The sequence below is a fragment of the Zootermopsis nevadensis genome, unplaced genomic scaffold, assembly GCF_977971745.1.
Source record: "Zootermopsis nevadensis isolate Lab colony 2312 unplaced genomic scaffold, Znev_1.0 Znev_ptg000025l, whole genome shotgun sequence".
NCBI classification, from domain to species: Eukaryota; Metazoa; Arthropoda; class Insecta; order Blattodea; family Termopsidae; genus Zootermopsis; species Zootermopsis nevadensis.
Window position 1 is genome coordinate 12,846,713 of NW_028259157.1, and position 12,400 is coordinate 12,859,112.

At 33.3% G+C, this 12,400-nt stretch overlaps 1 protein-coding gene across 5 annotated transcripts in view; it reads right to left on the reverse strand.

Moving 5' to 3' along the window:
• Positions 1-12,400, reverse strand: part of LOC110831767 (uncharacterized) — a 129,862-nt gene that overhangs the window by 14,309 nt on the left and 103,153 nt on the right. For all 5 annotated transcript variants that reach the window (XM_087355872.1, XM_087355874.1, XM_087355870.1 and 2 more), the window contains 2 exons: positions 3,749-3,949; positions 3,088-3,190 (listed from right to left, as the gene is read on the reverse strand). In XM_087355872.1, coding sequence (XP_087211998.1) covers positions 3,088-3,190; positions 3,749-3,949 — 304 coding nt within the window. The remainder of the gene's footprint in view (positions 1-3,087; positions 3,191-3,748; positions 3,950-12,400) is intronic.

Sequence of the window (12,400 nt, forward strand, 5' to 3'; positions counted from 1 at the left end):
TCTGTTCAAAACTCGAATGATCCGCGGACTAACTTGACCGAGGTTTATCGCGGTTTTCCTCAGGCGAATGTCGTGATAGCTTTCCCCCCCCCCACCCTTTTGAATTGATCGCAATACAAACTTCGCAGCACGTTGGCCTATATTCTGAGTTACTATGGAAACCGCCTATGAAAACGATGGTCTTTTTCCTTTGTTCTTCAGCCGTTGAATTTGGGTGAGGAGTTTTCTCTGGGACTACTTTCAACGCATTCTCACAATTCCGCCCATATATTTCAGACAGCGTATTTCCTTCCTGTATTTCGTGGGTTTTCTTGTTTATTCCCGTAAGTGCTACTGGATGACGTTTGGAATGTATTAAAATCCTCTGTATCTGTGTTTCTCTGTTTGCCTGTTAGCTCATCCATCCATCTGATATCAAAATATTGCCTCGTTCTGTTTTGATAAACCCATAATCCATGTGGTTCTTTGTCTTCAGTAGTTTTTTCTTCGCGTGGGTTTCCTATTGTTTGAACTTCGTAACTCCATCTCCTTCCTTCCTCCGCTGTTTCTTTACACACTTCCAAAACAAATTTTTGCTGGTAGCTGCAAGGTCTACGAATCAGTAAATAAGGATATTTTGTTTCATAGGAAGAACTTCGCGGCTGAGCACGTAGCAGTCCTCGAGTTCGATGCTCGGCCCATATATATCGGCTGTTGCGAGGTGTTCAGTTTTCCTCATGCTTGCAGGTAGATGGCATTTTACTGCATGAAATTTGCCACTACCACTTCCTTCCACGTTCTACTCAAGTCATAATTCGCAATCATAGACCTTCTGAGGCTTTAAGCCTACGCAGATTATCCCGTCACCAGATCCAGGGCAGTGACGATAGACCTCGCCCTAACACAGCGTTGTGTAAATACAGTGGAACATTGCCTTCCGTGATATTGACCAAGCGGAGTCGACATTCATAGTAGTTTCTTTTGCTCAGGCACTCGGACGCCCCTCTGACGTAGGCGTCGCTGAACGAGAATCTGACGAATAATTGAAAAATTATAAATGACTTAATTCGTTGTGCCTCTTAAAGCTCAGCCACTTCTAAGATACTTTATACTTTGTTTATTGTTAATCATTTTTGTACAGTCGTAAGTCGATTGCCTACACAAGCAGGTAGGCCCTGTAAGGTCCTTGACCTTGAAAACCGCAGTCGCCAAGGAAACACGCAAGTGCTTCATTAAATGTTCGTTTGTTCTTTTATGCCGGTCACTGAACCTAATTAAAAAGGACTTCAAGACAAGTTTCATCCTTCATTAATTGGTTTGCAGTTGTTCAGATACAAAACTCAGATACTATTAATTTGTTCGGTGTGAGAAAGTTGTGTGCACCCGCGTGTATATATATATATATATATATGGATCAAATTGTGTGCTGGTGTATCAAAATTTCCGTACTGTTGAAATGTTCGTCTTTTTCGTGCTTCAATATGAATTGCACATTTCAGTGCAAGTCTGGAACTCCGTTAATGCGTTCGTCTCACCGAAGTTTCCTTCGAGGAGAACCATAACGAGCTCGTTATAAGAATCCCTCGGGGTTGCCTTTGTAAAAGTGGGAAGGAAACGTGACATCCAATAGGAGAAGTGGCCTGTGCTCTGAGATGGTAACAGCACGTTAATGTCAGTGATCTTGCCTACATTTTAAGAAACCATTCAGTAAGAGGCGACTTTTCAGTATAGAAGGTAGTTCTTATAGCCCCAGTTTCTTTACAGAATACAGAATTTATACACAGTATAATTATTTTGGTTACACTTCGCACATGACTTCAATAAATGGCGTATTTTATTTTCAAAAAAAAAATTTCTACATTTATTGAAATTATTAATGTTACATGTTGTCATTATGTAGGCGTGATGGTAGCCGAAGCTCATCTGAATAATAATTAAGAATCGGTCCGTACCGCAAAGAAAACAAAGATCAGCTACTTAAAGCTGTTTAGGGAAATGATCGCTGTTTATTTTGATAATCTTAAGAAACCCACAAATACACTATGTTGGCAAAATGTAGGGTTACTTATTGTTAGCTAGATACCGGTACTACAATTTTCGACAAACGTTTCCTTCTAGTAATATAAAAATATTGTTTGTTGCGATGATAAAGGAGGGGTCATTAGACATCACAGTATTGTACAAAATTAAGGAGACAAAATGAGGATCTTAAATATAATATGCAGAAACCCCTCGACACATTATATCGAACTGCTGATTTTAACAAGGAAGCGAACAGCACAAATGGGTTGCTGTAGTTCACGGTTCCTTTGAAACTTGTAATTGCATGAAACACGACAAAGAATCTGTTCTGTTTTACTCTTTTTCCCTTGGTCTTTAACATTTCTCTCTCCAGATGAATTTAACAGACACGTGTGTGATACGGAAATAAACACTGAAAGCTGACAAATTTCATTTTAAACAGATGTCAGGGAATTATATTAACTAACACGTGGACTGAGTGGTGCGCATTAAAGTCTGATTCCAAACGTTCGACAGTTATCAGGGCAGACCCGCGTCAGTACAGTGCGACTCAAAGTTTTAATCATCTTTTCCCCATTACCATCCATTCTACTAAACCATGTTTCGGTCTCCTCGATGGTTTCACTGTAAGAGGTTTTAAATCTGAAACTTTGCAGTCAAATCTTATTTCAAGATGGCTGTCTTCTAAGTTGTTGCGCCGTGTACTCTGGTAGAAATATACCGATCAATAGCCCTGATGATGGGGGCAGCAAGGATCTTTGAAACGTCGGTAGATTTCAACCCAGAACACAGCCATCCATGGCTTTCTTTTGTGTTAAAACCAAAGTATGTCGAGCTTTTAGCACTGGTTGGAAGCAAGAGACCTCTTTTCTGCCAAAGTCTTACTTTATACAGATGATCTACTTAAAGGCAACGCTGACTACTTCACTTCACACGAACCCGTTCACACACAAACCGACGGAACCAACAGTAATATTGAATTTTTCCGGCCGTACGGTCGTCTGATATTTTTCGCTTCATCAACACGTGGCACACGTACCCTTCCTGCCATGGTTTATGCTTCAGTGAAATTAGAAGGGTCCATACCTTTCGATGCTGATTAGTGTGAGGTAGCACAGAACGAGAGGTGACAAGAAGCTGACGAGAAGACCTTGCAACTGGCAGAAACCCGGAACCACTATCATCGGACCTGAAACACAACGAAACATGTTTCACGTTTACCAAACTGGTATTTGTCACGTTCGAGTTGGTAGGAACTGAAGCCTCACGCTTCTCCTGCTAGACATGCAGATATCTATCACACGGCGATGATAGATCGACGACCTTAAGATTTTTGAGCTGCAACATGGCATCAGTCTTGAGAAGCTCTGAGCTCATGTTCTTTGCTCTACCTGTCTGGAGTACGCCCGAACAGCAAATCATTTATTGGGACCTTCAGCTAGGAATCTGTTCACTGGTATCAGTGTTCTATAAATAATTGTAAAATAATCAGCAACACCTATTAGTAAAAAGATTTCTGTCTTCAGGATTGTTGTGCCGTGCAGTCTAATAGAAATTTATTTATATCAAACTGCATGATTCTAAACCCAGAGGACAGCCATCTTCTTACTCGCCGCCGTCCGCACATGAAATCTCAACCAGTAGCAAATTTGCACTTCAACTTGTTACGTCATTAATAAATTATTCGGTTACTGACAAGTTGTTTAATAATGCCACAGTTTCGATGGAAGAGTCCAGCAGTACAAACCTAGGTGACAGATATAGCCAGCTTGACTGTTGCATGCAGAGTTGAGGACCGATGCATTTCTGGCGGTGGAGATCACCATCTGCGGACAACCCTTATCGATCTTGAGGCACTTTGGAGATAGGTGAGTCCTTTTGACTGATTTTTTACAAGATGGCCGTGGTATTCCGTCGTCTATTACACCGACCCAGAATTGACCAGTTTCTGAAAATAATAAAAATGAGCGTAAGGGAATATGTGTTCTTACCATAATCAAATTAAAAAAACATTCTAAATAAATAAATAATCATGGCTCTTTAATTAATTTCAATACCCCTTTATTTCATTCTAAACTTAATATTCTAGGTTGTTCAGACATCTACTAATTTGTCAGTGTCTGCGGGTTATTCAATAATAGGATCATTATTGCTTTCAGGTACGAAGGAAAGTCGCAAAAACCACCCATCAAGTTTTAATTTTGGGGAGAAAAAAAAATGTGAAATTTTTCAATTTTTTTTTGATTTTGTGCGCTTTTTGGATAATTTCCAGTAATTTTTGGTTTTTTGAAAATTTTGAATGCGGTCTCTGCCTGACTCGTCTCTGTATGACAAGGTTCTGACGTGCCGTGTCTGAGAAGCACAGGTGAGGCGGACCAAACGTAAGGCAGAGACCGAGACCTACACGGGCCAGTAGGTGCAGACACCGAGGCAGGCAGCAACCGGGTCAGACAGAGGGCGAGTCCGGCAGAGGCATTCACCGAGTTTGGCACGTATCTCTTGGTGAGAGTTTAGAAAATTTTCAAAATTTTCGAAAAATCAAAAAATGCTGGAAATTGTCTGAAAAGCACACAAAACCAAATTTTTTTGAAAATTTTGAAAAAAAATTGAATGTGAAATTATTCAATTTTTTGGGTTTGTGCGCTTTTAGGACGATTTCCCAGGTTTTTTGCTTTTTCGAAAATTTTCGAAAAAATTGAAATTTTTCAAAAAATGTCGAAATTTTAAAAAAGTTAAAAATGGTTGCAAATGGCGTTTTTTGATTTTTTTGAAATTACGACATTTTTTGAAATTTGTCGTTTTTGACGATTTTTTGACGTATTTTGATTTTTTAAAATGTCGAAATTTGTAGTTTTGGACGATTTCCGACGTTTTTTGATTTTTTTAAAATTTCGACATTTTTTGAAATTTCTCAAAGGGGTACCCCTTTGAGAAATTTCAAAAAATGTCGAAATTTGTTGTTTTGGACGATTTCCGACGTTTTTTTGATTTTTTAAAATTTCGACATTTTTTGAAATTTGTCGTTTTGGACGATTTCCAACGTATTTTGATTTTTTTAAAATTTCGACATTTTTTGAAATTTCTCAAAGGGGTACCCCTTTGAGAAATTTCAAAAAATGTCGATATTTGTCGTTTTGGACGATTTTTTGACGTTTTTTGATTTTTTAAAATGTCGAAATTTGTCGTCTTGGACGATTTCCGACGATTTTTGATTTTTTAAAAATTTCGACATTTTTTGAAATTTCTCAAAGGGTTACCCCTTTGAGAAATTTCAAAAATGTCGAAATTTGTCGTTTTGGACGATTTCCGACGTTTTTTTGATTTTTTTAAAATTTCGGCATTTTTTGAAATTTATCAAAGGGTTACCCCTTTGAGAAATTTCAAAAAATGTTGAAATTTGTCGTTTTGGACGATTTTTTGACGTTTTTTGATTTTTTAAAATGTCGAAATTTGTCGTTTTGGACGATTTCCGACGTTTTTTGATTTTCTTAAAATTTCGACATTTTTTCAAATTTCTCAAAGGGGTACCCCTTTGAGAAATTTCAAAAAATGTCGAAATTTGTTGTTTTGGACGATTTCCGACGTTTTTTTCATTTTTTTGAAATTTCGACATTTTTTGAAATTTCTCAAAGGGTTACCCCTTTGAGAAATTTCAAAAAATGTCGAAATTTGTCGTTTTGGACGATTTCCGACGTTTTTGGATTTTTTTAAAATTTCGACATTTTTTGAAATTTCTCAAAGGGGTACCCCTTTGAAAAATTTAAAAAAATGTCGAAATTTGTCGTTTTGGACTATTTCCGACGTTTTTGGATTTTTTTTAAAATTTCGACATTTTTTGAAATTTCTCAAAGGGGTACCCCTTCGAGAAATTTCAAAAAATGTCGAAATTTGTCGTTTTGGACGATTTCCGAGGTTTTTTTGATTTTTTAAAATTTCGACATTTTTTGAAATTTCTCAAAGGGTTACCCCTTTGAGAAATTTCAAACAATGTCAAAATTTGTCGTTTTGGACGATTTTTTCACGTTTCTTGATTTTTAAAATGTCGAAATTTGTCGTTTTGGACGATTTCCGACGTTTTTTGATTTTTTTAAAATTTCGAAATTTTTTGAAATTTCTCAAAGGGGTACCCCTTTGAGAAATTTCAAAAAATGTCGAAATCTGACGTTTTGGACGATTTCCGACGTTTTTTTGATTTTTTTAAAATTTCGACATTTTTTCAAATTTCTCAAAGGGTTACCCCTTTGAGAAATTTCCAGAAATGTCGAAATTTGTCGTTTTGGACGATTTCCGACGTTTTTTTGATTTTTTAAAAATTTCGACATTTTTTGAAATTTCTCAAAGGGTTACCCCTTTGAGAAATTTTAAAAATGTCGAAATTTGTCGTTTTGGACGATTTCCGAGGTTTTTTTGATTTTTTTAAAATTTCGGCATTTTTTTAAATTTCTCAAAGGGTTACCCCTTTGAGAAATTTCAAAAAATGTCGAAATTTGTCGTTTTGGACGTTTTTTTGACGTTTTTTGATTTTTTAAAATGTCGAAATTTGTCGTTTTGGACGATTTCCGACGTTTTTTGATTTTTTTAAAATTTCGACATTTTTTGAAATTTCTCAAAGGGGTACCCCTTTGAGAAATTTCAAAAAATGTCGAAATTTGTCGTTTTGGACGATTTCCGACGTTTTTTTGATTTTTTAAAAATTTCGACATTTCTTGAAATTTCTCAAAGGGTTACCCCTTTGAGAAATTTTAAAAATGTCGAAATTTGTCGTTTTGGACGATTTCCGACGTTTTTTTTGATTTTTTTAAAATTTCGGCATTTTTTGAAATTTGTCGTTTTGGACGATTTCCGACGTTTTTTCATTTTTTTTAAAATTTCGACATTTTTTGAAATTTTTCAAAGGGGTACCCCTTTGAGAAATTTCAAAAAATGTCGAAATTTGTCGTTTTGGTCGATATCCGAAGTTTTTTGATTTTTTTAAAAATTCGACATTTTTTGAAATTTCTCAAAGGGTTACCCCTTTGAGAAATTTCAAAAAATGTCGAAATTTGTCGTTTTGGACGATTTTTTGACGTTTTTTGATTTTTTAAAATGTCGAAATTTGGGGTTTTGGATGATTTCCGACGTTTTTGAATTTTTTTAAAATTTCGACATTTTTTGAAATTTCTCAAAGGGGTACCCCTTTGAGAAATTTCCAGAAATGTCGATATTTGTCGTTTTGGACGATTTCCGACGTTTTTTTGATTTTTTAAAAATTTCGACATTTTTTGAAATTTCTCAAAGGGTTACCCCTTTGAGAAATTTTAAAAATGTCGAAATTTGTCGTTTTGGACGATTTCCGACGTTTTTTTGATATTTTTAAAATTTCGGCATTTTTTGAAATTTCTCAAAGGGTTACCCCTTTGAGAAATTTCAAAAAATGTCGAAATTTGTCGTTTTGGACGTTTTTTTGACGTTTTTTGATTTTTTAAAATGTCGAAATTTGTCGTTTTGGACGATTTCCGACGTTTTTTGATTTTTTTAAAATTTCGACATTTTTTCAAATTTCTCAAAGAGTTACGCCTTTGAGAAATTTCCAGAAATGTCGAAATTTGTCGTTTTGGACGATTTCCGACGTTTTTTTGATTTTTTAAAAATTTCGACATTTTTTGAAATTTCTCAAAGGGTTACTCCTTTGAGAAATTTTAAAAATGTCGAAATTTGGGGTTTTGGACGATTTCCGACGTTTTTGGATTTTTTTAAAATTTCGACATTTTTTGAAATTTCTCAAAGGGGTACCCCTTTGAGAAATTTCAAAAAATGTCGAAATTTGTCGTTTTGGACGATTTCCGACGTTTTTTGATTTTTTTAAAATTTCGAAATTTTTTGAAATTTTTCAAAGGGGTACCCCTTTGAGAAATTTCAAAAAATGTCGAAATTTGTCGTTTTGGTCGATATCCGAAGTTTTTTAGATTTTTTTAAAAATTCGACATTTTTTGAAATTTCCCTTTGAGAAATTTCAAAAAATTTCGAATTTTTAAAAAAATCAAAAAACGTCGGAAATCGTCCAAAACGACAAATTTCGACATTTTAAAAAATCAAAAAACGTGAAAAAATCGTCCAAAACGACAAATTTTGACATTTTTTGAAATTTCTCAAAGGGGTAACCCTTTGAGAAATTTCAAAAAATGTCGAAATTTTAAAAAAATCAAAAAAACCTCGGAAATCGTCCAAAACGACAAATTTCGACATTTTTTGAAATTTCTCGAAGGGGTACCCCTTTGAGAAATTTCAAAAAATGTCGAAATTTTAAAAAAATCCAAAAACGTCGGAAATAGTCCAAAACGACAAATTTCGACATTTTTTGAAATTTCTCAAAGGGGTACCCCTTTGAGAAATTTCAAAAAAATGTCGAAATTTTAAAAAATCAAAAAAACGTCGGAAATCGTCCAAAACGACAAATTTCGACATTTTAAAAAACCAAAAAACGTCAAAAAAACGTCAAAAACGACAAATTTCGACATTTTTTGAAATTTCTCAAAGGGGTAACCCTTTGAGAAATTCCAAAAAATGCCGAAATTTTAAAAAAATCAAAAAAACGTCGGAAATCGTCCAAAACGACAAATTTCGACATTTTTAAAATTTCTCAAAGGGGTAACCCTTTGAGAAATTTCAAAAAATGTCGAAATTTTAAAAAATCGAAAAAACGTCGGAAATCGTCCAAAACGACAAATTTCGACATTTTTTGAAATTTCTCAAAGGGGTACCTATTTGAGAAATTTCAAAAAAATTCGAAATTTTAAAAAAATCAAAAAACGTCGGAAATCGTCCAAAACGACAAATTTCGACATTTTAAAAAATAAAAAAACGTCCAAAACGACAAATTTCGACATTTTTTGAAATTTCTCAAAGGGGTAACCCTTTGAGAAATTTCAAAAAATGCCGAAATTTTAAAAAAATCAAAAAAACGTCGGAAATCGTCCAAAACGACAAATTTCGACATTTTTAAAATTTCTCAAAGGGGTAACCCTTTGAGAAATTTCAAAAAATGTCGAAATTTTTAAAAAATCAAAAAAACGTCGAAAATCGTCCAAAACGTCAAATTTCGACATTTCTAGAAATTTCTCAAAGGGGTAACCCTTTGAGAAATTTGAAAAAATGTCGAAATTTTAAAAAAATCAAAAAACGTCGGAAATCGTCCAATACGACAAATTTCGACATTTTAAAAAATCAAAAAACGTCAAAAAAACGTCCAAAACGACAAATTTCGACATTTTTTTAAAATTTCTCAAAGGGGTAACCCTTTGAGAAATTTCAAAAAATGCCGAAATTTTAAAAATATCAAAAAAACGTCGGAAATCGTCCAAAACGACAAATTTCGACATTTTTAAAATTTCTCAAAGGGGTAACCCTTTGAGAAATTTCAAAAAATGTCGAAATTTTTAAAAAATCAAAAAAACGTCGGAAATCGTCCAAAACGACAAATATCGACATTTCTGGAAATTTCTCAAAGGGGTAACCCTTTGAGAAATTTCAAAAAATGTCGAAATTTTAAAAAATCCAAAAACGTCGGAAATAGTCCAAAACGACAAATTTCGACATTTTTTGAAATTTCTCAAAGGGGTACCCCTTTGAGAAGTTTCAAAAAATGTCGAAATTTTAAAAAAATTCAAAAACGTCGGAAATCGTCCAAAACCCCAAATTTCGACATTTTAAAAAATCAAAAAACGTCAAAAAATCGTCCAAAACGACAAATTTCGACATTTTTTGAAATTTCTCAAAGGGGTAACCCTTTGAGAAATTTCAAAAAATGTCGAATTTTTAAAAAAATCAAAAAACTTCGGATATCGACCAAAACGACAAATTTCGACATTTTTTGAAATTTCTCAAAGGGGTAACCCTTTGAGAAATTTCAAAAAATGCCGAAATTTTAAAAAAATCAAAAAAACGTCGGAAATCGTCCAAAACGACAAATTTCGACATTTTTAAAATTTCTCAAAGGGGTAACCCTTTGAGAAATTTCAAAAAATGTCGAAATTTTTAAAAAATCAAAAAAACGTCGGAAATCGTCCAAAACGACAAATTTCGACATTTCTGGAAATTTCTCAAAGGGGTAACCCTTTGAGAAATTTCAAAAAATGTCGAAATTTTAAAAAAAATCCAAAAACGGCGGAAATAGTCCAAAACGACAAATTTCGACATTTTTTGAAATTTCTCAAAGGGGTACCCCTTTGAGAAATTCCAAAAATGTCGAAATTTTAAAAAAATTCAAAAACGTCGGAAATCGTCCAAAACCCCAAATTTCGACATTTTAAAAAATCAAAAAACGTCAAAAAATCGTCCAAAACGACAAATTTCGACATTTTTTGAAATTTCTCAAAGGGGTAACCCTTTGAGAAATTTCAAAAAATGTCGAATTTTTAAAAAAATCAAAAAACGTCGGAAATCGTCCAAAACGACAAATTTCGACATTTTAAAAAATCAAAAAACGTCAAAAAAACGTCCAAAACGACAAATTTCGACATTTTTGAAATTTCTCAAAGGGGTAACCCTTTGAGAAATTTCAAAAAATGCTGAAATTTTAAAAAAATCAAAAAAACGTCGGAAATCGTCCAAAACGACAAATTTCGACATTTTTAAAATTTCTCAAAGGGGTAACCCTTTGAGAAATTTCAAAAAATGTCGAAATTTTTAAAAAATCAAAAAAACGTCGGAAATCGTCCAAAACGACAAATTTCGACATTTCTGGAAATTTCTCAAAGGGGTAACCCTTTGAGAAATTTCAAGAAATGTCGAAATTTTTAAAAAATCAAAAAAACGTCGGAAATCGTCCAAAACGACAAATTTCGACATTTTTTGAAATTTCTCAAAGGGGTACCCCTTTGAGAAATTTCAAAAAATGTCGAAATTTTAAAAAAAATCAAAAAACATCGGAAATCGTCCAAGACGACAAATTTCGACATTTTAAAAAATCAAAAAACGTCAAAAAAACGTCCAAAACGACAAATTTCGACATTTTTTTGAAATTTCTCAAAGGGGTAACCCTTTGAGAAATTTCAAAAAATGCCGAAATTTTAAAAAAATCAAAAAAACGTCGGAAATCGTCCAAAACGACAAATTTCGACATTTTTAAAATTTCTCAAAGGGGTAACCCTTTGAGAAATTTCAAAAAATGTCGAAATTTTTAAAAAATCAAAAAAACGTCGGAAATCGTCCAAAACGTCAAATTTCGACATTTCTGGAAATTTCTCAAAGGGGTAACCCTTTGAGAAATTTGAAAAAATGTCGAAATTTTAAAAAAATCAAAAAACGTCGGAAATCGTCCAAAACGACAAATTTCGACATTTTAAAAAATCAAAAAACGTCAAAAAAACGTCCAAAACGACAAATTTCGACATTTTTTGAAACTTCTCAAAGGGGTAACCCTTTGAGAAATTTCAAAAAATGCCGAAATTTTAAAAATATCAAAAAAACGTCGGAAATCGTCCAAAACGACAAATTTCGACATTTTTAAAATTTCTCAAAGGGGTAACCCTTTGAGAAATTTCAAAAAATGTCGAAATTTTTAAAAAATCAAAAAAACGTCGGAAATCGTCCAAAACGACAAATATCGACATTTCTGGAAATTTCTCAAAGGGGTAACCCTTTGAGAAATTTCAAAAAATGTCGAAATTTTAAAAAAATCCAAAAACGTCGGAAATAGTCCAAAACGACAAATTTCGACATTTTTTGAAATTTCTCAAAGGGGTACACCTTTGAGAAATTTCAAAAAATGTCGAAATTTTAAAAAAATTCAAAAACGTCGGAAATCGTCCAAAACCCCAAATTTCGACATTTTAAAAAATCAAAAAACGTCAAAAAATCTTCCAAAACGACAAATTTCGACATTTTTTGAAATTTCTCAAAGGGGTAACCCTTTGAGAAATTTCAAAAAATGTCGAATTTTTAAAAAAATCAAAAAACTTCGGATATCGACCAAAACGACAAATTTCGACATTTTTTGAAATTTCTCAAAGGGTACCCCTTTGAAAAATTTCAAAAAATGTCGAAATTTTAAAAAAAATCAAAAAACGTCGGAAATCGTCCAAAACGACAAATTTCGACATTTTTTGAAATTTCTCGAAGGGGTACCCCTTTGAGAAATTTCAAAAAATGTCGAAATTTTAAAAAAATCCAAAAACGTCGGAAATAGTCCAAAACGACAAATTTCGACATTTTTTGAAATTTCTCAAAGGGGTAACCCTTTGAGAAATTTCAAGAAATGTCGAAATTTTTAAAAAATCAAAAAAACGTCGGAAATCGTCCAAAACGACAAATTTCGACATTTTTTGAAATTTCTCAAAGGGGTACCCCTTTGAGAAATTTCAAAAAATGTCGAAATTTTAAAAAAATCCAAAAACGTCGGAAATCGTCCAAAACCCCAAAT